The sequence below is a fragment of the Rosa rugosa genome, chromosome 4 (assembly GCF_958449725.1).
Source record: "Rosa rugosa chromosome 4, drRosRugo1.1, whole genome shotgun sequence".
NCBI lineage: Eukaryota > Viridiplantae > Streptophyta > Magnoliopsida > Rosales > Rosaceae > Rosa > Rosa rugosa.
Window position 1 is genome coordinate 9,258,908 of NC_084823.1, and position 23,448 is coordinate 9,282,355.

General features: G+C 38.6%; 2 protein-coding genes and 1 long non-coding RNA gene across 3 annotated transcripts; all 3 read left to right on the forward strand.

The window, feature by feature from the left end:
* The first annotated feature begins 9,393 nt into the window (after positions 1-9,393).
* LOC133744284 (pentatricopeptide repeat-containing protein At4g38150-like) lies at positions 9,394-10,318 on the forward strand. The gene is made up of 2 exons (XM_062172420.1): positions 9,394-10,212; positions 10,298-10,318. Exons 1-2 carry the CDS (start codon positions 9,394-9,396, stop codon positions 10,316-10,318), a joined length of 840 nt encoding a protein of 279 aa, XP_062028404.1.
* Positions 10,319-10,321: 3 nt separating this feature from the next.
* On the forward strand, positions 10,322-13,265 carry LOC133706414 (uncharacterized). Its single transcript, XR_009844518.1, has 3 exons — positions 10,322-11,223; positions 11,897-11,973; positions 13,000-13,265. It is a non-coding gene; the product is annotated as an uncharacterized LOC133706414 (long non-coding RNA).
* Positions 13,266-17,722: 4,457 nt separating this feature from the next.
* Positions 17,723-19,074, forward strand: LOC133744285 (pentatricopeptide repeat-containing protein At2g32630-like). The gene has a single exon (XM_062172421.1). It carries the CDS (start codon positions 17,723-17,725, stop codon positions 18,791-18,793), a length of 1,071 nt encoding a protein of 356 aa, XP_062028405.1. The 3' UTR covers positions 18,794-19,074.
* The last annotated feature ends 4,374 nt before the right edge of the window (positions 19,075-23,448 follow it).

The window sequence follows — 23,448 nt, forward strand, 5'->3', positions numbered from 1 at the left end:
CAAAGCTTGCAAACAGAATAGGCATGGGAGTTTGATCGGAATGAGATTGGTGGGTTGAGGAAGTAGAAAGTAGGCAAAACGAAAAAGAAAAAAAGAAGAAATAGCAAAAAAGAAATTAAAAAAGAAAAATAAGAAAGGAAAAAAAAGAAATTAAAAATAAAAAGAAAAAAGGAAAAAAAGAAATTAAAAAGGAAAAAGAAAAAAGAAATTAAAATGGAAAAAGGAAAAAAATAAAAATAAAAAAAGGAAAAATGAAATTGAAAAGGAAAAAGAAAAAAGAAATTAAAAAGGAAAAAAAAATTAAAAAGGAAAAAAAAGAAAAAAGAAATAACTGAGGGGTATATTGGACATTTCACCCAAGGCCAATTGCTAATTTCCCGCGGAAAGGACCTATTAGACGGAAATTGAGAGACCTCAGGGACTTTTCAGATTAAATTGGAATGTCAAGGACTGAAACGATGAGAGAGACATAGTATAGGGACTAAACAGACTTTAGCCCTACTTTTAAAGATGGCATCCTGATTGGAAATTTTTATGCTAACAATTTTCTTACTACCGATTTGAATGTCAATTGTAGAATATGGAGTTAGGGTCTCCCGTAGTAGACTTAACTTTATGCTATTAAAGACTAAAAAAAAAAAAAAGGTGCTGGAAGAAAGAGAAGTTTATGACGTCACAGCGCAACGGTCATAATGTAGTGAATTAAAATTTTCCTTACTCATCAAGACAGACATGTTGAGTATTTATTATTTACAAAGAGAAAACGCGTGAGAGGCGTCTTCCTAATGCCGCCGTGTATAAGTAGTAACCCAACAGCCCAACTTCCCACTTCACTCTCTCTCTATGCCCAAATTCTGATTATTTTTTATTAATTCAGGTTGGGATGTTACACTAGAAGACTAATGGCCAAAGAAATTTTACCAAGATGTGTTTCAAACTTGGGTGGGTAGTTCTTACCATGCATTCGTCCCAACTCTTGAATAGTTGAGTTTGCCAACTCAACCACCCCATGTGGTTATTGTTGATGCCTAGAATTGGTACCAACGAAAAACAACAGAGATGAATCAGGGGTCGAGGTAATGGTCCATAAATCCTGCAAATTATGTCAGTGTGACCTCTCGGATGACCAAAGCTTGCAAGCAAACAAAATAGGCATCGGTTTATTACCAGCCAAAAACTTTCTTAGGCCTAAATCAATTTAATAATTGGTAAAACTAAATGATAGCTTTGGTGTTTAAAGTTTGCGTTTTTCAATAGGGTCTAAAGTTCTTTATACGAAAATAGAAATAGTATTTAAGTATTATACCACTCGGCTTAATGGTCTTTCAGGCTTGATCTTATAGAACTCCTAATACATCAGGCTCGATCTTCTTGTTCCTTTAGAATAGTAGTTCAATTAGAAGAAATTTGACCAACCGACTGAGCTGGTATCAAAATCACCCAAGTTAAATTGAAAAGGGTTGCCGACCTAAAAGTTGGGATTTTGAGTTTAATCTTAGGTTTGCTCATATTATCCATTTTTAAAGATGGGCTGACCTCACTTCAAGTAAACTTAAAAGTTTGTTTTATTAGCCTTTTTCAAAGCACTAACCTTCTTACTTTTTTTTTTTTTTTAATTCCACTCATATTGAATTACTTGTGCAGTTCACAATGAAAATACTTATTGCTACCTGCCTTTAAGGTTAACGAATAACGTTTGGTAAACATTGCCCAAAAGAAATGTAATTTTTCTTGTCATTAATGTATCCACACGTGTAAAAAGTTACTTTTATCTGACTTTGAGAGGTTAGTGATTTTTTATTTTTTTTTGTAAAAAAATATAGATAAAAACCTCGATAAAATTTTCCAACTTCAATCTCGACTAGATCATCAATTATTAGACGTCTGCACAATAATAATCACAATTTTGTCTTTAGTTTGAAATTATTAGAACTTAAATGGTATTCGATAAAAAAAACAACTTAAATAATCAAATTTCTGGATTCTTTCTATTTTTATATCTTATCTACTTCGATAACTGACTAATGATCTAGTACATTGAGTGGTGATTGCAGTGTTTGTAGGGAGAGGCGGCGGTGATAGTCCATTGATCTCATATCCAGCCGGCAAAGACGTCCTTAGGCTGCGGTTCACATCTCTTTATTTACTTTTCCATCATTTCCCTCTTTTATTTATGAATTTACTACTATGCACTTTTACAGATGGCATCCTGATCGGATATTCTTATGCTAACAATTTTCTTACTACCGATTTCAATGTCAATTGTAGAATATGGAATTAGGGTCTCCTATAGTAGACTTAACTTTATGCTATTAAAGACTAAAAAAAAAAAAAAAAGGGTGCTGGAAGAAAGAGAAGTTTATGACGTCACAGCCCAACGGTCATAATTTAGGAATTAAAATTTTCCTTGCTCATCAAGACAGACATGTTGAGTATTTATTATTATTATTTTTTTTTTTCTGAAACGGAGTATTTATTATTTATAGAGAGAACGCATGAGAGAGGCGGTTTACGGCTCAAACAACTTCCCACTTCACTCTCTCTCTCTCTCCTTCAATTTCCCCCAACCCAGAAAACCCTAATTCCCAACCCAACTTTTCAATTTAGGGATCGATCTGCGTTGGATTTTGTGATGGAAACAATGGGCGATTTTGGGTTTGATGTTTCAGGGTTGAATCTCCTCTCGGAGGTTGCAAATCTTGCTGGCTTTGATTCCAACACAAGGGCTTGGGATGTTGCGATTCAGATGTTGATGGAGTTCAAGATTATGAAGAAGAAAGGCTTGCTGGCAGCACATCTGGACAAGACCTTCTTCATTCCCAAGAAGAAAAGGTCTAATCTTTCTATTTCTCTTTCTATTTCTAAGAGGACTAACTTGTTGGCTTTCTGTATACCCAAAAAGAAAAGATCTAATCTTGTTTCTAATATGATGAGAAGGAAGAGATCTGGGGAGCAAGACGGTCAAATTCCAAGACTGAAGAGGCAGAGAACTATTACTGGAGATGACTTGAACATCCAAAAGCTGAATTTGCATTGACGTTCTTGTCGAATCGAACTAATAAAAACTACATAGGGAATCCAAGGTTTCTCCCCTAGCCTTAGCTAGGAGATTAGTTCTTCATAAGAAAAATGAAAGCCACAAAATGATCCATGAGTTTGGAGGAGTACAACGTAGCAGATGAACTGAGGTAGGAGGAAAAGGAGAGAGAGGAAACCAATCTGCCCGAACGTTTTCTTATATGTTGTTGATTGCCCAGCCCTTTGTCGACATCTAATGCCTGAAGACATCCTCTTTTGAATGAACTTCCTCATTTCACGTAGGCCAAAATCCCCCAATTCATGAAGAGATTAATGGCACGTTTACTTACTTGGAATGGAAAATAATCATGAATTGGAGACAAGTGGAATGAGAGAAGAAAGGAATCGGTATTGATTCCGGAGGATTGATTCATAAACCCATCTCCTCCCTTCGTAATCAAATTCCTGAGTATTCAGGAATCGATTCCTGATAAGGAGGTGGGACCTACACCTATTCTGATTCCTTCATGTGTTAGTAAACGTAGGAATTCTTTTACCCGGAATCATTCTGATTTCTTTATGTGTTAGTAAACGCATGAATGTTTTTACCCCGTAAAGATTCCTTCCCATTCCAAGTAAGTAAACGTGCCCTAAATTGTAATTGAACTCTTCTTTCTACTAACTTCAAGGAGCTTGTAGGAGTTGGGCTCTTCATAATTGCGAGGTACCCCTTCAATCCCCCTTAATTAGAAGGCAATTGAATCTGAGTATTTGGAGAGCTTGGGTTGCGGCAAGGCAAAGGGAAGGTGTCTTCAAATGATTAGAAGAAAGGATGGAGAACAGGTCACGTGGAACACTTATCCCCTCTTTAAAGATAATTATACAAGGCAATTAACCAATAAAGTCAACATGTCCACCTCCAAGTACAGCAACTCTTTTGGGCCTTTAATTGTCGAATTCCATCATCCAAGTCCCAAACCTAATAAATCAAGAATATGATATAATTAAATTAATTTAGGCCAACAAAATACTCAATAGCTAAGCAATTATGAAGATATAACTGCGTTTTTGACCACTTATCAAGTGTATATCTAAGTATGGTTTGAATTATCGGGGTCGACTAATGCTATGGCAAGATGAGAATTACATTCATGTATAATGAATGTGTGTTGAATATGTGTTATGATTTGTTATATTTATAATTCACAGAGACCGGAGAGGCTGTGACCCCTGTTATATTTCAGTGGGTGGGCGGTTGTGGTTATGAAGACCATGTAGCTAGGCTCCAGGGGTTGAAACTCGATTTGTATGATTAGAAATGTTCAGTTGTTTTCTGCAAGGTTGGGTAGTCCATTTTTAGGGGGAAGTGCTGTTGAATTTTCAGTAAGATTTCTCCTAAGGTGGGCCCCGCAGGACTATTTCGGATTTCAGGGTGAATTCCGGGGCGGGTCCTATCAGATGAGCTAGGGCACAAGTGTATGTTGTAGAAAGAGAGAGAGAAGATCACACAGAGCCGTCGAGGGTTAGGTTGAAGAGCCGTCGAGGGTACGGCGACGGACTGCTTGTTAAGAGAGATTAGCCACTAAGCACGGCTGAAACACTCGGGTCGAATCAATCAAACGAGCCGCATACTATTACTCTTCTAAGCCAAAACCCCTTCTTGGCAAAGGTATATATGAACCCTTCTTGGCAAAGTTCAATGGCACAAAGACGTTCTTTTTATATGCTTTACTTCCATGAATTCTTCTTGAATTCCAAGTCTCCTTTAAGTATTCTGATTGATGCATAAGTAAGACCAATGGAAGCACACCACCTTATCTAATTGCATCATAAAAGCCTGAAACATAAGCCTAATAGGACTTGTAGGATTATTGAAGCAAACTTCTAGGTTCCTCCATTATTCACGAAATCAGTCCCTAGTTGCATCAGGAATTGCTTCTTGAGTTTTCCTTCTTCAATGTCTCTAGGTTTCCAATTTTTTTTTTTTTTGTTCCAAAAAAGTTTTGGTAAGAGGGAGGCTTCCCTACACTACCTACACTACCAGGGCCAGGGCAAACCTACGACCTCAGCCCAACAGAACTTATGAAACTGGTCAGTGTCCCAACCCAGTCCATTGGTATGGAATTATGCTGGATGTTTTCTAGATTGCCCACCAAATGAGAGTTTGTTAGTAGCGGGGATCGAACTTGTGTGGGTGTCATAATGTCAAACAATTTTTTTGGGACTATATTTTCTAGAGTAGGATTCTATCAAAACTCTCATTTTTAAAGAATTATTGTTCGTGATAAAAAAATTTGTGGTCACGTACATTAAATTTAATATTAGGGTTTTTGTCCATTTACCCCATTTCTAGGGATTTTTTTCCCACTAAGCCCATTGAGTTTTTTTAATTCCCTCTTACCCAATACACTCTAAGGGAGTCTTCCCTAATACCCCACTAAGATTTTTTTTTTGTTTTTAATTTTTTTTAATACCATTTTACCCCTCACCCCTTATTTACTTAGAGAGAGAAAATAGAAGAGAGAGAAACCATAGGAGACTTCACCGGAGCCCGTCACCGGTCGCCGGAATCCGGTCACCGGTCGCCGGAATCCGGTGGCCGGCCGCCGGATTCCGGCCAACTTTCGCCGGAATCCGGTCACCGGCCGCCGGATTCCGGCCAACTTTCGCCGGATTCCGGTCACCGGAATTTGTTGAAAATCTCACCGGAAATGTTTTTTTTGCCCCCAATAGACATCTATTGCCCCCCAATAGACCTCTATTGCCTCCTATTGCCCCCCAATAGACGTCTATTGCCCCGATAGTCTATTGCCCCCTAATAGACGTCTATTGCCCCCCAATAGAACTTTCGGTAGCCGAAATAGGAACTAATCTTCCTAAAATTTGACAGATAAAACTTTGATTAAAGAAAAAAACGAAGAAATTATATCAATTTTAAAACGTCTATTGCCTCCCAATAGACGTCTATTGCCCCCCAATAGACGTTTCGATTACCGAAATGAGAACTAATTTTTCTAAAATTACACAAATATAACTTTGATTAAAGAAAAAAAAGAAGAGATTACATTAATTCAAAACGTCTATTGCCCCCCAATAGACGTCTATTGCCCCCTAATAGACCCTTAACACACTCCTAAGAGCACAGAAAATAACCTGTGAAAAGAGGTCATTCCAAAGTGAACGCCATATGGAAACTTCAAGAGTTTTCTCTCAAAAAAAAAAAAAGGAAACTTCAACAGTCCTCACTGTTGGGGGCAATAGACAAAAAAAAAAAAAAAACACTAACCATGTATATCCAAAAAAAAAGAAAAACACTAACCATCGGCACAAAATCTCCATCAATACAGAAAAACTAATGAACAGAAAGCTCTAGTTAAGGACCACATGGAAAACAACGCTTGGGAGCAGTTGAGCACACTCAATATTCTCAATTTCTCATCACTCCTCTGCCGTCCTCAGTCCTCACTCGTAGTCGCTCCAAAGACCAAAACCCAAAAGCGTCATGGATCAAATCCAAACCAGCCTAAATATGACGCCGCCACAGTTAAATTCCAGTAGCCCAAAAAAAAAAAAATCTCAAACCGAGACAATCGAGAAACTCAGATGAAGTGCCGGCGTACAATTCTCCGGCAAATCGATCCAGGTGAAATCCGGAATAACTCCTCCACGGTGAAATCGAGGCGCCGCTGGAGCGAATCAAGAGCCAGGTGCAGCTGTGGTGTAGAGGACTAACTCCTCCTCCGTCTTCGATTCGTTTGCAGCGTCGCTGTTCAGAATCTGGTTGAATTGAGAGGCATTCAGATCGACCGGCTCGGAATTGAAGAAAGCTCCGAAACTCCGGCTCTCGTCCTCCGGGTCCGGAGCCTCCATGGCGCGGCAGTTGGAGAACTCGCGTGCCGGCGTCTTGCTGGGGAGGGACGGAGAGAGAGAGAGAGAGATCTGCTGGAGTGATGAGAGAGATCGATATGCCGGAGGAAATGAGAGAGATAGAGTGGCATGATTTAATTTCATAATTAGATTAAGGGCAAATTGGTCATTTGATTATTAAATGGGTAGATGGGAATAAAAAACTGTTGCTGGGGTAAGTGGGATAATTTTAGTTTATTTTGGTGCTTTTGGTCAAGGACCCTTAATATTAAGAGTTGAAATAAAAAAAAAAAATTTAATATCAATTCTTGAAATTACTTACAAGAGTAGGTAACTACCAAATTATTGGTCGCATGATGGGGATTGAGACCACCTGATATTTTACTAAGAACTCTCATGGTCTTGTCGTTAGTGAGGACTGAGGATATGACCCTATAATCCTCCATTTCACGTGACACCCACGAACGTTTTTGAATTTTGAAAACAAATCACTAAGTCGGTTTATAATACTCAATTCACATTTTTGAATACTTAAAAAGCTAAATACATCTCCTTAATTTTACCAAAACACTCAATCTGTATCTTTAACAATTTGTTGTTCTTTTTTTTTTTTTTTTTTTTTTTTTTATCTCTATCAATTCAATCACAAAGAATTCTGATTAGAGCAATAACTTTTCATCTTCTTCGTGAATTTCAAAGGAGGTACCATAGTTAAGAGAACATAGTTAATCTATTTTGTTGTGTACAAGTTGATCAATCAACAATTGCTATAGGGGAACAATTTGGTAAGTTTAATTGTGGAAGTTATGGAGCCAGGATGTCATTCCCTTCCTTGGTTTCTTGGGCATCAGGTTGTTGGTCATCTCTCTCACCGTTTGCAGCAATTGGCTGTCCGGTGTGAGGCCAAGACAAAAGGATAATATCTTTGTCAAGTTAGATGTATTTGTGAATTTCATAAAAAGGACTTTAATCGGAAACAATAACATATTCAAAATTTCTACAAATGTATGATCTCGTATCCAAGCATGAGAGATTGAAGGGAGAATATATTTTGAAAGTAAAAAAGAAAAATTGATGAAGTTTGTCGTGGAGGTAAGAAGAATTTATGTTTCTTTTTTATTTTTCTCTCTGTTGTTATCTGTTTTTTCATATGAATTGACAAAATCCACTAACAATTGAAAAAAAAAATAGAGGTCTAAATATTATATTTGAAAGTCCAACTAAAACCACTCTATCAAATGACAAATATCACTGTTAGTGGAAAAAAATGACAAATTTCACGTGCAACGTCTCTCTTCCTCCCCTTGATTTGGTGATCTCTCTCTCTCTCTCTCTCTCTCTCTCTCTCTCTCTCTCTCTCTCTCTCTCTCTCTCTCTCTCTCTCTCTCTCTCTCTCTCTCTCTCTCTCTCTCTCTCTCTCTCTCTCTCTCTCTCTCTCTCTCTCTCTCTCTTATCTAGCTCGTCGGTAAGACAACATGCCCAATAGCAACCCCACAACATAGTCTTGCACCCACCCTTCTTCAAAATCTTACCACAACACTTGCACCTCCGATCACCGTACAAGGGCAGCGGGACAGTTGTGGCCTGTGAGGAGCATTTTTGGATTTTCTTCCTAAGAGCATCTCTAACAGTAGGAATTATTTTTTAGTTAAATTTAGCTAAAATTGTGAAATATAGCTATTGATTTAACAATGTTGCTCCAATATTAGTAGCTATCTGTAAATAATATACTATATTTTATCGAATCATAAACTCACATGTGGACAAAAAAGGAGAGAGATATATAACTTTTGCTTTAGCTATGCATGATTCTCTAGCTAAAGCTAAATTTAACTTAGCTATAACTAGTTTGTTGGAGTTGAATTTTGCTTTAAAAATAGTTATATATAGCTAAAATTTAAATTTAACTAGTCTCTTGGAGAAACCCTAATATGGAGTTGTTTCACATATCACAACCTCCCCAATTAAGATTTTTACCAATAACCTTTGTTTTTTTTGGTCTTAGACTTTTACCAATAACCTAAAAAAGAAAAAAAAAGAAAAATAGAGGGGGGTATATTTAGGATTTTAAGATAATGACACAAATACGCGCCCGTCTTCCATATAATTGAAATTGGACAAAAAGAAAAAAAGCTCCCCCCATTTCTGTTCCTTGGTTGTCTCCTCTCAAGTTTCTGCAGAAGCTGCTATATCGCCGGGAATCACCAGAGAAAGGTGAGTGTTCTTCTGTTATCATCATCATCATCATCTCCTTTGCTAACACATTTTATTGCTTTAAATTCTGACTCAGTAGCTACTTAATTTGTTCTAAGTGGAAAGCATGATTGCCTGCCCTGACTTTTCCTTTCCTGTTCTGCACTCGGTTTTCAGTAAATTTCTGATTTTAGAGTAGCAGCAAAACCCTAAATTCACTTGGGCCTTTTTTTATTTTCTACTCGATCATTAGTCCAGTTCTAGGTTTTGGTTAAACTAAAGTGAAAGTGAAGGAACTAACAATCAAATTAAGCAATGGCGGAGACTGAAGTCAAGTGTGCGGATGACCTCGAGAAACATGTAATGAAGGTTTTCGAGGAGGCCACCAAAGACTGTGAGGACAAGGAATTAAATGAGATATTTGACATGATTAGGAACTATGACGACCTTAACGAGTATGCAATATCGGTGTTCAATTCCATGGCAAATGACAAGTTTATTGAGGTAGCTAGAGAGCTCTTTAAGCCTCGCTCTGAGTCGACTGCCGTACTGCCTGATGTGGCCATCTACACCGTTGTCATTTGGGCCTGCATCTCTGCCGGCAAGATCATGGCTGCTCACAGGGTCTACCACCACATGATAGCCAACGGTGTCGCCCCCACCTCCTGCACTTACATTATTCTCATCAACACACTTGCAACAAACTCATCTTCTGATGTCAGTTTTGTTGGGTATGCCAAGAAGTATTTTTTGGAAATGTTGGATAAGGGGATGACGCCTATTTCGTCCTCCTACATGGCCGTCTTCAAAGCCATTGCTCGCCAGGAGCCGGTGGAGAAGGCCAGGGAGTTCCTTGAGCAGATACAAACAAAGGGGTTCAGCCCTAAGTTGGATGTTCCTCACTTTGATGTGGCCTACATGGAAGAAGCAATGAATGCGTTGAAGATGTCTGATGTTCTTATCAACGCCACCACTGACAACAAGTTGCAAAAACTCTACCGTGAGTGGAGCACCACCCGCAAACCCCTCAGGGATGAGTTTCCGAAGATGTACAAAGCCTTGAAAGCCGATGGCAATGATGACCAGGCCATGGAGCTCTATAGGCGCGCTTGGGATACAAACATAATTCCAGAGGTCGTACTTCACACCGGTGTTATTGAAGACTGTCTCAAGGCTGGCAACACCGAGTGTGCTCTGAAGGCTTACAGGACCATGTTAGCTACTGGGGTTGCCCCTGTAATAACCGGATTTTTTATAATTAATCAAAAGCAAGGAACATGATCATTTCATTCTTTACCTTTCATGATGATTGTCGATTAGAGCACTATGAATTGTTGCCGACACTCGATCGACCGACAGCAGAAACTTAATTCCTTTCCTCTCTATTTCTCTCTCGTTCTCTCTCTCGTTTCCTCTCGTCACAGTCGAAGAAACAAAACAGAGCTTTGTTCATCGTGCTGCACCGTCCACCACAGACCACCAAACAACCTCAGACCACCTTCCACGGCTTCGCCTCGACCTTGCGCAGCTACCGGAGGTAACCTTGCGCGGCGGCACGGCCGGCAGCGACGGCGGCGACCCCGAGTCCGGTTTAGCTCGTTTTCGTTCCAAACTCGATATCTCGAGCTACAGAGCACCATTTCACTTGATTCTTGGCTCATTGAGCTCGCCTCATCTTCCTATACAAGCACCAAGAAGGATCGGAACTGGATTGAACGTTTTCACGTTCGTCGGAGCTCGACCCGTGCGGATCGAACAACCAACCTTCGGATCAAGATATCTCGAGCTATACACGATCGTTTCTTGTGATTCTTGGCTTGTTGAGTTCATAAGGAAGTTCTGAACAATTCTCTAGAAGGAATCGAAGCCTGAAATTGAAGTTTTGACGTCGAAATCAAGCCTTGCCGGATTCTGCAAAATTCTGGAATTTTTCCGACCACCGAAGCTTTCGATCGGTATATCTCGAGCTACAGACCATATTTTTCTGTGATTCTTGAACCAGTGAGTTCTTCTTGAGTTTCTTAACAACTCTTCAGAAGGAATCGAAGCCTTAAATTGACGTTTTTACGTCGAATTGGAGCTCGCCGTTTTCTGCAGTTTCTCGCCGGTTTCTGGAAAATTCCGGCCACCTTCATACTGTTCAAGGTAATTTTCGACCCCTTCCGGTCATTTTCAGACTTCGTGCTAGTTATGAAAGTTGTTAAGCATGATGAGAGGAAGAAGAGCAGCCCGGCCCCGACACCATTGGTGGTGGTCGGCGGCGGCTCTGCCACTAACTCCGGCGGCCCTTTCCGGCCACCTCCGGGGATCAAAAATATGGTTTCTGTACATTTTCAGATTCTATATTTCAATACGATCATTTTGATATATTATACGCAATTTTTGGATATCATATGATTAAGTTATGAATTTTTACATTTCGATCGATTTCGATCGTTTGATTCGTAATATGTGAAGTTAGGACCGTCAGATGGACTTGTAGTTTTGTTATGATGATCTTATGACTGTCCCAGTGGCTTTGTGTGGTCATGGGCGAAGATCCGACCGTTGGATCTTCGTATAATTGAGAAATAGTGATTCGGAAGGCGATTCGTGAGAATCCGACCGTCAGATTTTCATATAATTTTGTGGAGATGTTTGTAAGGATGATTCGAGAAGATCTGACCGTTGGATCTTCGTGATAATATTGGAGGATGATCCTAAGGGCGATCCGTGAGGATCCGACCGTTGGATCATCATATAATTTCGATCCGACCGTTGGATTTCTGTATATGTGTGGTTTATGAATGATTGCTAAGTTAAGATCGTGTTTGACTAGGTGGTTGATGGATTGATTGGTGAACGATTTCGGATCGTTGTTTTGAGCTGTTAAGAAGACGCAGCGGGAATTTAGAGGTGAGTAAACCTCACGTGGTTCATATTACGAACCGAGTACCTTTAATTACTTTATTTTCTGTAGTAATTGTGTGAAAATATTTATGGAATAAATATTTGTTTTAAATCATATGGACTTGATCAACTACGGTCCATAGGTAAGTAAAATGATTTAATTATACAAAATGAATTTCATGATTTTCTTGTGTGAACTATAGTTGGTATTAGTGGTCATTCCTGAGTGGGTGATTACGTATATATATATATATTTACGTGATTATATGTGGAATGGTGTGACATTGAAGAGTGTGGAATTGTGATGATTTATTTATTATGGTTTGAAATTTGACTTATCATATTTATATGTGATGATCATGATTGATGAGTTCTTGTTAATATTCATGATTTACATTGGAGTATGTATAGAGTTGGAGAATGTAGGATTCTGAGGACGAGGTGTCCGAAGTTTGACGGTTATGGATAACCGGAGTGTTTGTGTACTGAGGACGGGGATGTCCAAAGTGCGACGGTTTATTATTAACCGAAGTTGTGTACTGAGGACGGGGATGTCCAAAGTGCGACGGTTTATTATTAACCGAAGTTGTGTACCGAGGACGGGGATGTCCAAAGTGCGACGGTTTATTATTAACCGAAGTATATGGTGCTGAGGATGGGGATGTCCAAAGCGCGACGGTTATAGTGTTAACCGAAGTATTTTTGCCGTTGCTTGACCCTAGGCCAAGGTGTCAGAGGTAACGAGGCAGTTAGAGCTCTAACGTGTTATTGGGATGGACCAGAGTGGTGTTATGTGGGTTGGGTGTTTGCAGGACCAGTGTGGTGTATTGTGATTTGAGGATTGTGAAAATGTATTCCTTGTGGTTTTCCATGAGTGGTTTGATGTCTCTTTGCAGACGTAATACTGTTGAATTTTACTTGAATTGTAATTTAATAAATCAACAGTTCTTTCTTGTTTACTCATACTGGCTGTAAAAAGCTTACCGGGTTTTGTGTTGTTGCAACTCCCGGTACACTATTCAAATTGTGTAGCGGGTAATCCTACAGGACAGGAGAACCAGGACGGTGATCGTGCGGTTAGAGCAATGGTTATAGTTTTACAGCAATTGTAATAGTGAGGCGAGTTAAGCTCATTTGAGCATTACAATTTGATTTGGTGGGAGTGTGCTGTAATAAATAACTTGAGGATTTGGGTTATTGTAAATTTGAGAGTTGTGAAGTGTGGTTGTTTGTGAGAAAAAAATTCAGGATGTTAGTTGTAATTTGTTATTATTCATGTTTCGGATTTGAATTGATTATTCAAAATTCGGGGCGTGACAGCCCCAAACTCCTATACATACACTGTTTTAATCAAGGGACTCACTGCTGACCCCCACTTCGTTGAAGATGCCAAGAAGTGCTTGCTTGAGATGATGGACAAGGGAATGAGGCCCAATGCTGCTACCTACACTGCAGTCATAGAAGGTTTTGCAAGGCAAGAGGACAAGGAAGCTGAGGAGGAGGGTAAACAGTTCGTGGAGGTCATGATGGATAAGGGGCTTGAGCCAAACGTAAAGGCTATGATGGAGGTTTTAAAGGGAAGACCAAAAGGTGTTATAAGAAGGGTCATCAGCATTGTTCTTTCCAAGTTGAAGGGCTGATGCTTTGGTTCATCGATGTATGAGCTGCTTTAGGATTAGGATGTTTCAGATATGGGGTAGCTAGTAAGAGTAGGAAACTAGGAATCATGTAGAATTGAGTTTCAACAGGGGATTTAGTGCTGTTCTCTATCATTGTGAATGCTGACCATGAAGAACAAAATCATATAGGTTTCATGTGGTATTTGGTGCTTTCTCTCTGATGGTAAATGTTGACATCAAAGTATATTGTGGTGCTAATTCCTTTCCTTTAATTTATATTTCTTCTATTCTGCAATATTTACTTTCAGCCACATGAAAATATCTGCTGTTGGTAGGTTGGGCAAACAATCTGAAACTGGAATTACGCTAGATTTACAGTTTAGAACATAAAAATATATTTCTGATTGAGGAAACAAAAAGAAACTTGAAACTTGGATTTCAGTACAAGAGTTCCTGTGGTTGTGGCTTCTCTGCAGTTTGTAGTTTTAATTCCTTGTGCGTCCTTCTCTTCCTGTAACTTAACGACCTCTTCCCAGTAATGTGTTCGATTATTTTATTGGTTACATGACTTCATTTAGTTGTTGTCATCTTCATTTCAGTCAAAGGAATAATAATCCCAGTGGTTTAAGTAAAGTTGTCTGTTTAAGTCTGGTAAATGGGATTTGAAGTGAACTTTTTTACTTATTGTGTTTGTGCTTTACTTTGATACGAGAGAGTCTGTTTCTGTCTCCTTTTGTACCCAGTCCATTTAAGGTAAGATTTATTGATTTCCTTCTTCTCTTATTTGATCATTTGTAATTGAATTCAAAACCAATCGTTTGTTTGTTAACTGTGCAAGTGTTCAATATCTTGCAAGAAGGTTTGTGTAATTTGATTCTAGGCTTTTTACTATTTAATTTTCATAATTTTTTTTTTTATCTGTGTGGTATACCCATGGCTGATTCATTACCACACTTGTTAGTATTTTTAATATTCATTATTGTTGATTGTTTGACAACAATTGTTTTTAATACCTTTAAGTTTTGCATGTAGATTGGGCTAGGTAGGTATATTCAGAAGTCAAAACATATGCACGAAGTTGAAACTGGGGGTATTTTTGCATATAAGAGGATGTCTAACAATTTTCAATAATAAGTATTAAGTTGTACGTGGCTTGAGAAATTATGATTCTTTGTTGCTTGATCATCTGAAGATCGTGAGTTGGAGGGAATAATTCATCATGTTCATGGAGTAGCATAAACTCATAATTGACTAAACACTATCTTGCTGGGCTAGTAGCTGCTAATGACATCAAACTTAGTGACGTGCATGTTAGATGTGAGGATTTACAGAATACTATTAAGTTTGTGAAAGCTTTTCCTTTTCTCTGCCATACAAGTCAATAAGTCTGGTTGAATCTTTTATATTCTGTTTAGATTAAATTTCATATGATGTAGCTATTGTGTTGTCGAGCACTGTCACTCAAGAGGTATATGGATCAGAATTATGCATCAAGACATCATGGGATCAGATGGTTTGGATTAATGAGGCATTCTAGAGTTGAGAGATTTTGGATTGGCGAATGTCGTTAACTCAAACAACAAGCAACCATTAACCAGTCACGTGGTGACCTTGTAGCATCCCCCCCTCCTGATTTTCTGATGGGAACAACACCTTATGGAGGATTTCTGAAGGGTTGGCTGTGTATATGCAGAACTTTTCTTGGGAAGCCTGTTTGTAAAGGAAAATGAGGTGATAATATTGTGAACTTTTTTAGTACTTACACCTGCTTGAACAATTCATGAAATGTGGTAGATATGATGCTTTCAACTTATAAATATTTGACAGCTGAACTTTTACATTACATATATACTCATCTTAGTGGTTGAACAGTTACAAAATTTTCAAGCTTTGTGGTTCTCCACCTGACGAACACTGGAAAACTTCAAAGCTTTCTCGTGCAATTAGTATTCTTATGAAAGTTCTTTAGGGAGAGGTGTATTCCCAGCGACTTCAGTGGACCTATTAGAAACTCTTCTTTCAGTAGCCCTAGCAAATGGGTTAGTAAGTGGTGATGAAATATGATCTTTGCCAAACTAGTGGCTCCATAGTCATCTTTTTCCAACTTAGTTTTGCATATATAGCAATCTGTTCCAACATTATGCTGATTTAATGTTCTATCATGGCTTACTGGAAGAAAGTTCGATCAGAATAAGGCCGTATGCTTGTGATCCATCAAAGTTGTAGAAGTCTCTGCCTAACAAAGAAATGGATGCTAACAGTTGTGAGGATGCACAAAGGTAAAGCTTGTTATTCGTGATTATTCAAATTGAGGCTGTGATTGAGAGATCTACAGGACTGCTACTAGATCATTTTGAGTGACCTGCGTACAAATATAGTTCCATGTCTGTCCGTGTGTGTGTGTTCTCTCTGTGTGTCTGTGTGCGCGCGCGACTGTGTGCTTGTGTTTCTGTTATAGAGGGAAGCAGCAAGAAGCTACCCAGGAAGATAAGAGATTCTCAAGCAGCTTTACATGTGCACAGTGGATTGATGCTTTGCTTCATCGTTTTTACGCCAGCAGCTCTAAGATTAGTTGGTTTCATATAGGGGAGTAGTGTGACTGCTGACATTAAAGTAGAAAATCATGTAGGATTGGGTTTCAATCCTGCAGTGCACCAGCAAGAAAAAAGTTATGAATGATCTCTGATCTTGGTTGTAAGATTATTAAGTTCTAAGGTAATATTTCCTCTTTTCAAGCTTTGCTATCTAGAAAACTACAACTTCCTTCTTACAGAACTTTTGTAGTTTTATTTCCTTCTTGATTTTTAGTTCCCTGTTAATGAACATTGGTTTAGCACATGAGTTGTGGACAGCAATTGTTTTTGGGTACTTCTCTCTGTAGTCTGTACCACTACCATTTTTTCTGTTACTTTCTTTACTACCACTTTCATTTTGTTGCTGCATTCGTTGCAAGAATTGTTGCTCATTGTTTAGTATCATGAAGGCGCCCCAAACCTCTTGAGACTTGGCTCAAATGCAATTTTCTTCCTCAGGCACATTCAAAGTAAATTTCGATGGCGTTGTTCATCAAAGTGGTGTTGCTGCTACTGGTTTCATTTTTGGATAATAGCTGCTATAGGTTTCATAATCAAAGATGATAATGGAAATTCTATTATCGCTGGTTTAAAATATGGTCGCACAAATGTTCCTCTGGTCGAGTCGTAGAGAGCACTGCCCTAAGAGAAGGTCTTTCTTATAAGCTAAAGGTCTTTCTTAAAGTACGATTGGGTGGTTGGATCAATCTAATAGTTTGACGGCCCTACTTAAAAATTTTCGGTGTAATGTTGATTGGTTCTTCAATATAATTCTTGTTAGGTTATCATCTTTTATAACGGTGAGGTTCTAATGAGGATTTCGTGAGGACTTTTAAATCAATAGTTTGATAACATATATATTATAAAATAAATATTTAAACTAAAATCAAAATCACTCATCGAATCGAATCGTTGATTTGAAAATCTTCATTAAAAAACCTCTTCTCTTATTATATTACTCCGTAATAATTACTCATTACGTTTTACAGTACGGCGCGGGTCTTTTGGTTTTTCTCATTTTAAAATTTGAAATTGTCCAAATTAAAGGAAAGGAACACTCCTCCATTTCTCCTCCTCTGTTTACTCTTCTCTCCTCAAGCGACCCCAAAATTCCTCAAGAGCAAACTGCCGGAAATCATCACCAGCAATCGCCGGAAACCGTCACAGAGAGGTGAGTGAGCTTCTCTTCTTCTGTTATCATCTTCGTCTCATTATAGAAACCCCAACACAAGTTATTGACCAAATTCTCTTGTAGAAGTAGCTACTGGTTAATCAGTCTGTATTCAATAGAAAACCCAATTTCATTAGCTACTGGTTTTGATCTTTACACTCCGGCGGTGGTAGATTAATGTTTGTTTCAAAGTAGAAAACCCTAATTGTACTCAGCTGATTTGGGTCTATTTCCTTTTCTCGAGCCAACAACCAAATCAATGGGGGACACCAAGGCTTGCCCCAATTCTTGTGCTGATGACCTCAAGAAACATGTAATGGAGGTTTTTGAGGAGGCCACCAAAGACTCTGAGGACTTTGTTCTGCCACTAAAATTTTCCAGGATTCGCAACTATGATGACCTTAACGAATATGCTATTCAATTATTCAGTTCTATGGCAAACGAGGACCTCCTCCGACCAGGGCATACTGCCAGACGTGGCTGTCCTCACCATTGTCATCGGGGAATATGCCATTGCTGGCGAGATCAAGGCTGCTCTCAAGGTCTACCAGCACATGTTAGCCATCGGTGTCTCCCCCACCTCCCACACTTACACTCTACTCATCATGGCCCTTGTAACAGACTCTTCCGATGTCAATTATGTTTGCCTCGCCAAGAAGTATTTTATGGAAATGTTGGATAAGGGATTGAAGCCCCATGATGTTTCCTATATCTCTGTCTTTGATGCCATTGCCCGCCGGGAGTCGGTGGAGAAGGCCAGGGAGTTCCTTGAGCAGATAAAAGCAAAGGGGTTCAGCCTTGAGTCCAATGTTTTCTACTTTGATGAAGCCCACCTCACAGAGGCGATGAAGATAACAAAGTTGCTCCGTGATCTCGCCAACAACACGACTGACAAGGATATACAAAAGCTGTTCCGCAAGTGGTGCACCAGTGGACATGGCTTCCAGAAAGAGTCAATGAAGATGTACAAGGCTCTGGTGAAGGATGGTAATGCAGACGAAGCCATGGACCTTCTTATGTTGTTCATTAAGGGCATAAAACCGGCCGTCCTAATCCATACCTGCGTTATTGAGACCTACGTCAATGCTGGCAAGATCAAGGGTGCTCTTGAGGCTTACAAGGACATGTTAGCTGCTGGGGTTGCCCCAAACTCCTACACTTACACATTTTTAATCAAGGGACTCACTGCTGACCCCAACTTCTTTGGAGATGCCAATAAGTTTTTGCTTGAGATGATGGATAAAGGGAAGCGGCCCAATGCTTCTACCTACACTGCAGTGATAGAGGGCTTTGCAAAGCAGCAGGACAAGGCAGCTGAGGAGGAGGGAAAAGAGTTGGTGGAGGTGATGATGGGTAAGGGGTTTGTGCCAAACGCAAAGGCTATGATGGAGGTTTTAAAGGGAAGACCAACAGCTGTGATAAGAAGGGTCATGAACATTGTCCTTTCTAAGTTGAAGGGCTGATGCATTGCTTCATTGATGTATTCCAGCAGTTTTGGATTGGGATGTTTCAAAAATGGGGTAGCTAATGAGCTTAGGTGATCATGTAGGATTGAGTTTCAATAGGGGATTTTGTGCTGTTCTATATCATTATGGCATGTTGACCTTGAAGTCTTTGGTGCTAATTCCTGCAGTTTAATCTGGTTCTGCATACATATTTTTCCTTTTTAGCCACACTATATTATCTGCTTTTGACTGGGTGGGGATCACAAAATGTATATCAATTTGCACAGGTTGCTTTTCTTGCTATGCAAAACCATGACTGATTAAGGGAACCAAAAGAAACGTGAAACTGGAACTCAGTGGTTCAAGTAAAGATGTATAGTTAATTCAGAAAAGTGGGCTTTGAAGTGAACTGTTCTACTAATGGTGTCTCCACTTCACTTTGACATGAGAAAGAAAATATTTCTGTTTCTGGCTTTCTGCCTCCTTTGTATGCACTCTATATGAGGTAACATTCATTCATTCATTCTGTTTTTCTCTCATTTGACCCTTTGGGAATATCTGTAAGTCTTACACATATCTTCTATTGTATTAGATGTTCAATGAATAGTAGTTTCAGTAATGATTATAAAATTAGATTACAGGAAAATACACATTTCCTTAATTCTCTTATGAACCCAAAATTATATCCATCGGCTTTACTTCATATTAATATCCTAGTTTAAATTACTATGAACTTTCTAGGATTTTGATGCCTTCTGGATTTGGGAATGTGCTGATAAAGTGAAGTTTACTAACAATTACATATGGTTGTCTGGTTTTAATGTTAACCATCTATTGTTTGTTAAGTGTACAAGTGTTCAAACTCTTGGAAGAAGAGTTTTGTTTTTGATGTACTTCAGTGTGATGTTAGTTTTTGATCTTTGTTGTATGTATGTAGCTGATTACTGCCCACTTGTTGTGATTAATTTTGAATTTGTTTACAGTTAACTGTTATGGGAAAACAGCCACTAATGACATTAGATTCAATGCCATCAAGGTTAGATAGAGGTTAGGCTAGTTTTGCTTAATGCCATTAATAGGCAGAAGTTATTGAACTTTGTCATAGCGTTCTCTTTCCTCTACCAATACAAGTCAATTAGGTTGAATCTTTTTGTCTGTGTGTCGAATAAATGTGATATGTGGCCCACTGCTATTATCTGTAGTCGAGATAGTCACTAAGAGAGTAAGAGGTATATGCATTGGGCTTTATTTAGTCACTAAGAGCTATATGTATTAGGCTTCATACGTCGACACATCGAGCTGTCAAATTTTTGGCATATTTAACAGCTTTCCTTGTAAGTGTCAATATTAATGGAGCTTTCAAACTGCCAATACTTGACCAAGACCCCGGACTTCAGTCGGGTCCCCAAATCTTGAGAGACTTCCCAATTCCATTAGAATAAAATCATGTGTTTAGGGATATTGGATAGGATTGGCTCAGTAGTAAAATTTTATCTGTAGCGATTGAAGGTCTCAAATACCTGGTTTTATTGACTCTGATAGGTTATAGAGTCTAGAGATACTTTGCCATTGCATCAGCATCATATTATCTGTGTAAGGAAATTGGATACAATTGGTTATTCTTTATGTTCTAGGTTTTTACTCCCAGTTGCAACTCTTCAGATCTGGTCTTTGGCCTCAAAATGTTTCCTACTTTCTTTCCTCAAACTAATTAACCAGCTTTCTACCAATCTACTATGTGGACTTATGTATTTATTTCCTGTTGGCTTTGTTTGAATGTAGATGGCAGTAGTGTCTTGGCCCTGGGTTGTCGGGTATTGGTTTAATTAGCACTAAAGGGGGTGTGATCAGTGATCATATCTTCTATTATTCCTTGTCAGGTTTTGGTGTGGGCTTTGGGATGTGTGCCATGGCCTCAGACTGGTCTCTGATCTTGGTTACAGAGCTGTGAGGTGGAATCTTCGTTTCTGTTCCTCCAACTCACTCGGAAGACTTGCATCCTCTCTAAAGTCTCATATACAGTTGCAAAGAGTTGTTGGGAAGGAGTTGAACTGCCCCCAGAAATTTGAGCCTCTCTTAAATCTTTGTTGCCAACTCTCTTGCGTTCCGTTTTATTTGACCCTTTTGGGACGCACTGTTGCATTGCACCAGCAAGAAAACATGTGTTGCCTTTTTGATAGTTAGGTATGCCAAAGATGTCACTGGCACACATGTACCTTAGTTATGGCTATACTTAGCTTCCACTAGAAATTAGAAATCTAACACAGGACTGATTTGTCCAACTAAACCCGAGTACTTACAAAATGGAGTCCATTCAGTCCCTTGTAGAAGAATTTTGATCGTAATTTTTCAGTGCAGATTTGTTTAACTTCATGGCTTTACTGCACTGTCATTTAATTGGAAGCAAACCTTGCATCCAGTGTTGTTAAATATAATCTTGTAAAGGTCAGGAAGTTATATAAATCTGCACTGAAAATTTATGACCAAGATTCTGTTGCGACATTACCATCTTATATGAATCGGCACTGGGTTAGCTTTCTTCTGGATAATCATAACTGTTTTCTAATTCATTTAAATTTTTGTAATCATCTGTGCTTTAGACATGGTTGTGTCAAGGCCTGTGCTACTTTTTTACTCGATCTCATACCATTGTCATTGTGCTACTTTTCTCTATACTGCTACTGTTTAATGCTACTTTATGTAATACCACTTTTATTCTTTTGCCACTATAATAACAAGACTTTGATGCATATGAAAGTTATTATCCTCTCTTTTCCCAATAAGTCGACGGCACTTCCTATTCTTTCTTAAAGCTTTATAAGCTTTTTTTATTATGACATGCTTTATCCTGTAATTTACTAAGAAATTTAGTCACACTCTTTAATTTTGCAGATGGGAACATCAGAAGCAGCCTCTGGTACTGCACTTGTTAGTCCAAATTTTTTTATAGCTAAATGTAAAATGGCATTCAACTTTGACATCACATATATAAGATCATTACCAAAGTAGTTACAAGCATATAGTTCTAGTTGCATATGATGGCAAATGAAGCTTTATTTCCATTCAACTTCTAAGTGCTGGAAATGGAAAGTAGCTTTAAATAGTCTGGCCTTTGCCCATTATATGGATATACATAAATGGCTTTAAGTTAAGTTGAATAAAGATTTAACGGATACATGGGATAGGCGCGGGAAAAAACCATTAAATATCTTGGTATCTTTTCACATATCAAAATTTGAACTCCCATTTCCCGTCCTTAGTGTACTGTTCTCTCTTCCACAGCAAAATACAGAGTTCAGTCCTACAGAGCTACCGTCGCAGATCATGATAGAAAGGTGAGGGAGCTTTCTTCCATTATCTTCATCATCTTCTTTTTGGAAACCCTAGCACTGGTTATTGATTTAATTCTTACACTAGTTCCTAGTTAAGTTAATTTATCAAAAGGAAAAGAAAACCCAACTTTATTTCACTGATATTTCCTTTCCTTATTTTCGACACTGCTGTTAGTAAAGTTCTGATTTTTACACTACGGTGGTGGTATATTTTTTGTTTAAAATTGAAACTCCTAACTTCATTTCACTAATTTTGGTGATTCGGTCTCATTCCTTATAATTCTACAACACCGGATCCTCAGTGAAGCTTTGGTTTTTGTTGTTTCTCTTGCCTTTAATATTAATTGTTGCTATAACTAAACTACAGCTAACAATCGAATCAATGGCGAACACTACTTCCTCCAATTCAAGTTAATTTGTTTCCAATAGAAGACCTAACTATGTTTCACTGATTTTTCCTTTCCTTTTATATGGTTCAAGTATAGTTCTGATTTTTACACTCCCGCTGTGGTAAAAGTTAGGGACTTCGACAATCATGATTCAATTAAGTAACAACCTTGATGCAGAACTGGAATTGGCATTAGTGATCTAGGAATTCATGATTGTGGTTACTTAATCAACAAGGAAAACCAATTTTCTTGTCAACACTGAAGAGAAGCTAGGTGAACATGATTTAGGAAGTAAGCCAGGCCTTTAGGACTGAGTTTCCTTTTTGTATGCTTATAAATACACTAGGACCAATCAATACATTATGAGATTGCCTACATAATCTACAGTGATTGATCAGAGAAGAAGGCTTAGAGGCTTAATGCAATACCAAAGAACTAAGAGGACATCACTAGGGTAGTACTTTATATTGAATGTTGTTTGCTTAATGCAATACCAAAGAACCAAGAGGACGTCACTAGGCTAGGGTAGTACTTTATATTGAATGCTGTTTGTTGAGTGATGCTGTTCTTGATGCATGATTATACAGGTATATATACATGTTTTAATATAGAAAACCCTATCTCCAGTCCATTGATTTAATGTTTGTTGTTTCAAATTTAGTTTCTTCTACAACTAAACTACAGGGAATAATCAATTAATGGCAGACACTAGTTCTCACAATTCTTATGCTGATGACCCCAAGAAACATGTGATGAAGGTCTTCCAGGATGAGGACAAGGACTCGAAAGAACAATTTGACATGATTCGGGACTACGATTCCATTAACAAATATGGGATTAAGATATTCAAATCTTTAGCCGATTCCTACCTTGATGATGCCTAACAGCTCCTTAAGGCTCTCGCTGAGGTAGCCAAACTCCCTGACATGGCCGTCTACACCATTGTCAATGG

Coding starts and splice junctions, on each gene's coding strand:
- LOC133744284 (XM_062172420.1), top strand. CDS start 9,394: ATGGCGGAGACTGAAGTCAAGTGTGCGGATGACCTCGAGAAACATGTA. Junction 10,213..10,297: donor ATACAAACATAATTCCAGAG/GTCGTACTTCAC, acceptor GGACCATGTTAG/CTACTGGGGTTGCCCCTGTA.
- LOC133744285 (XM_062172421.1), top strand. CDS start 17,723: ATGATGACCTTAACGAATATGCTATTCAATTATTCAGTTCTATGGCAA.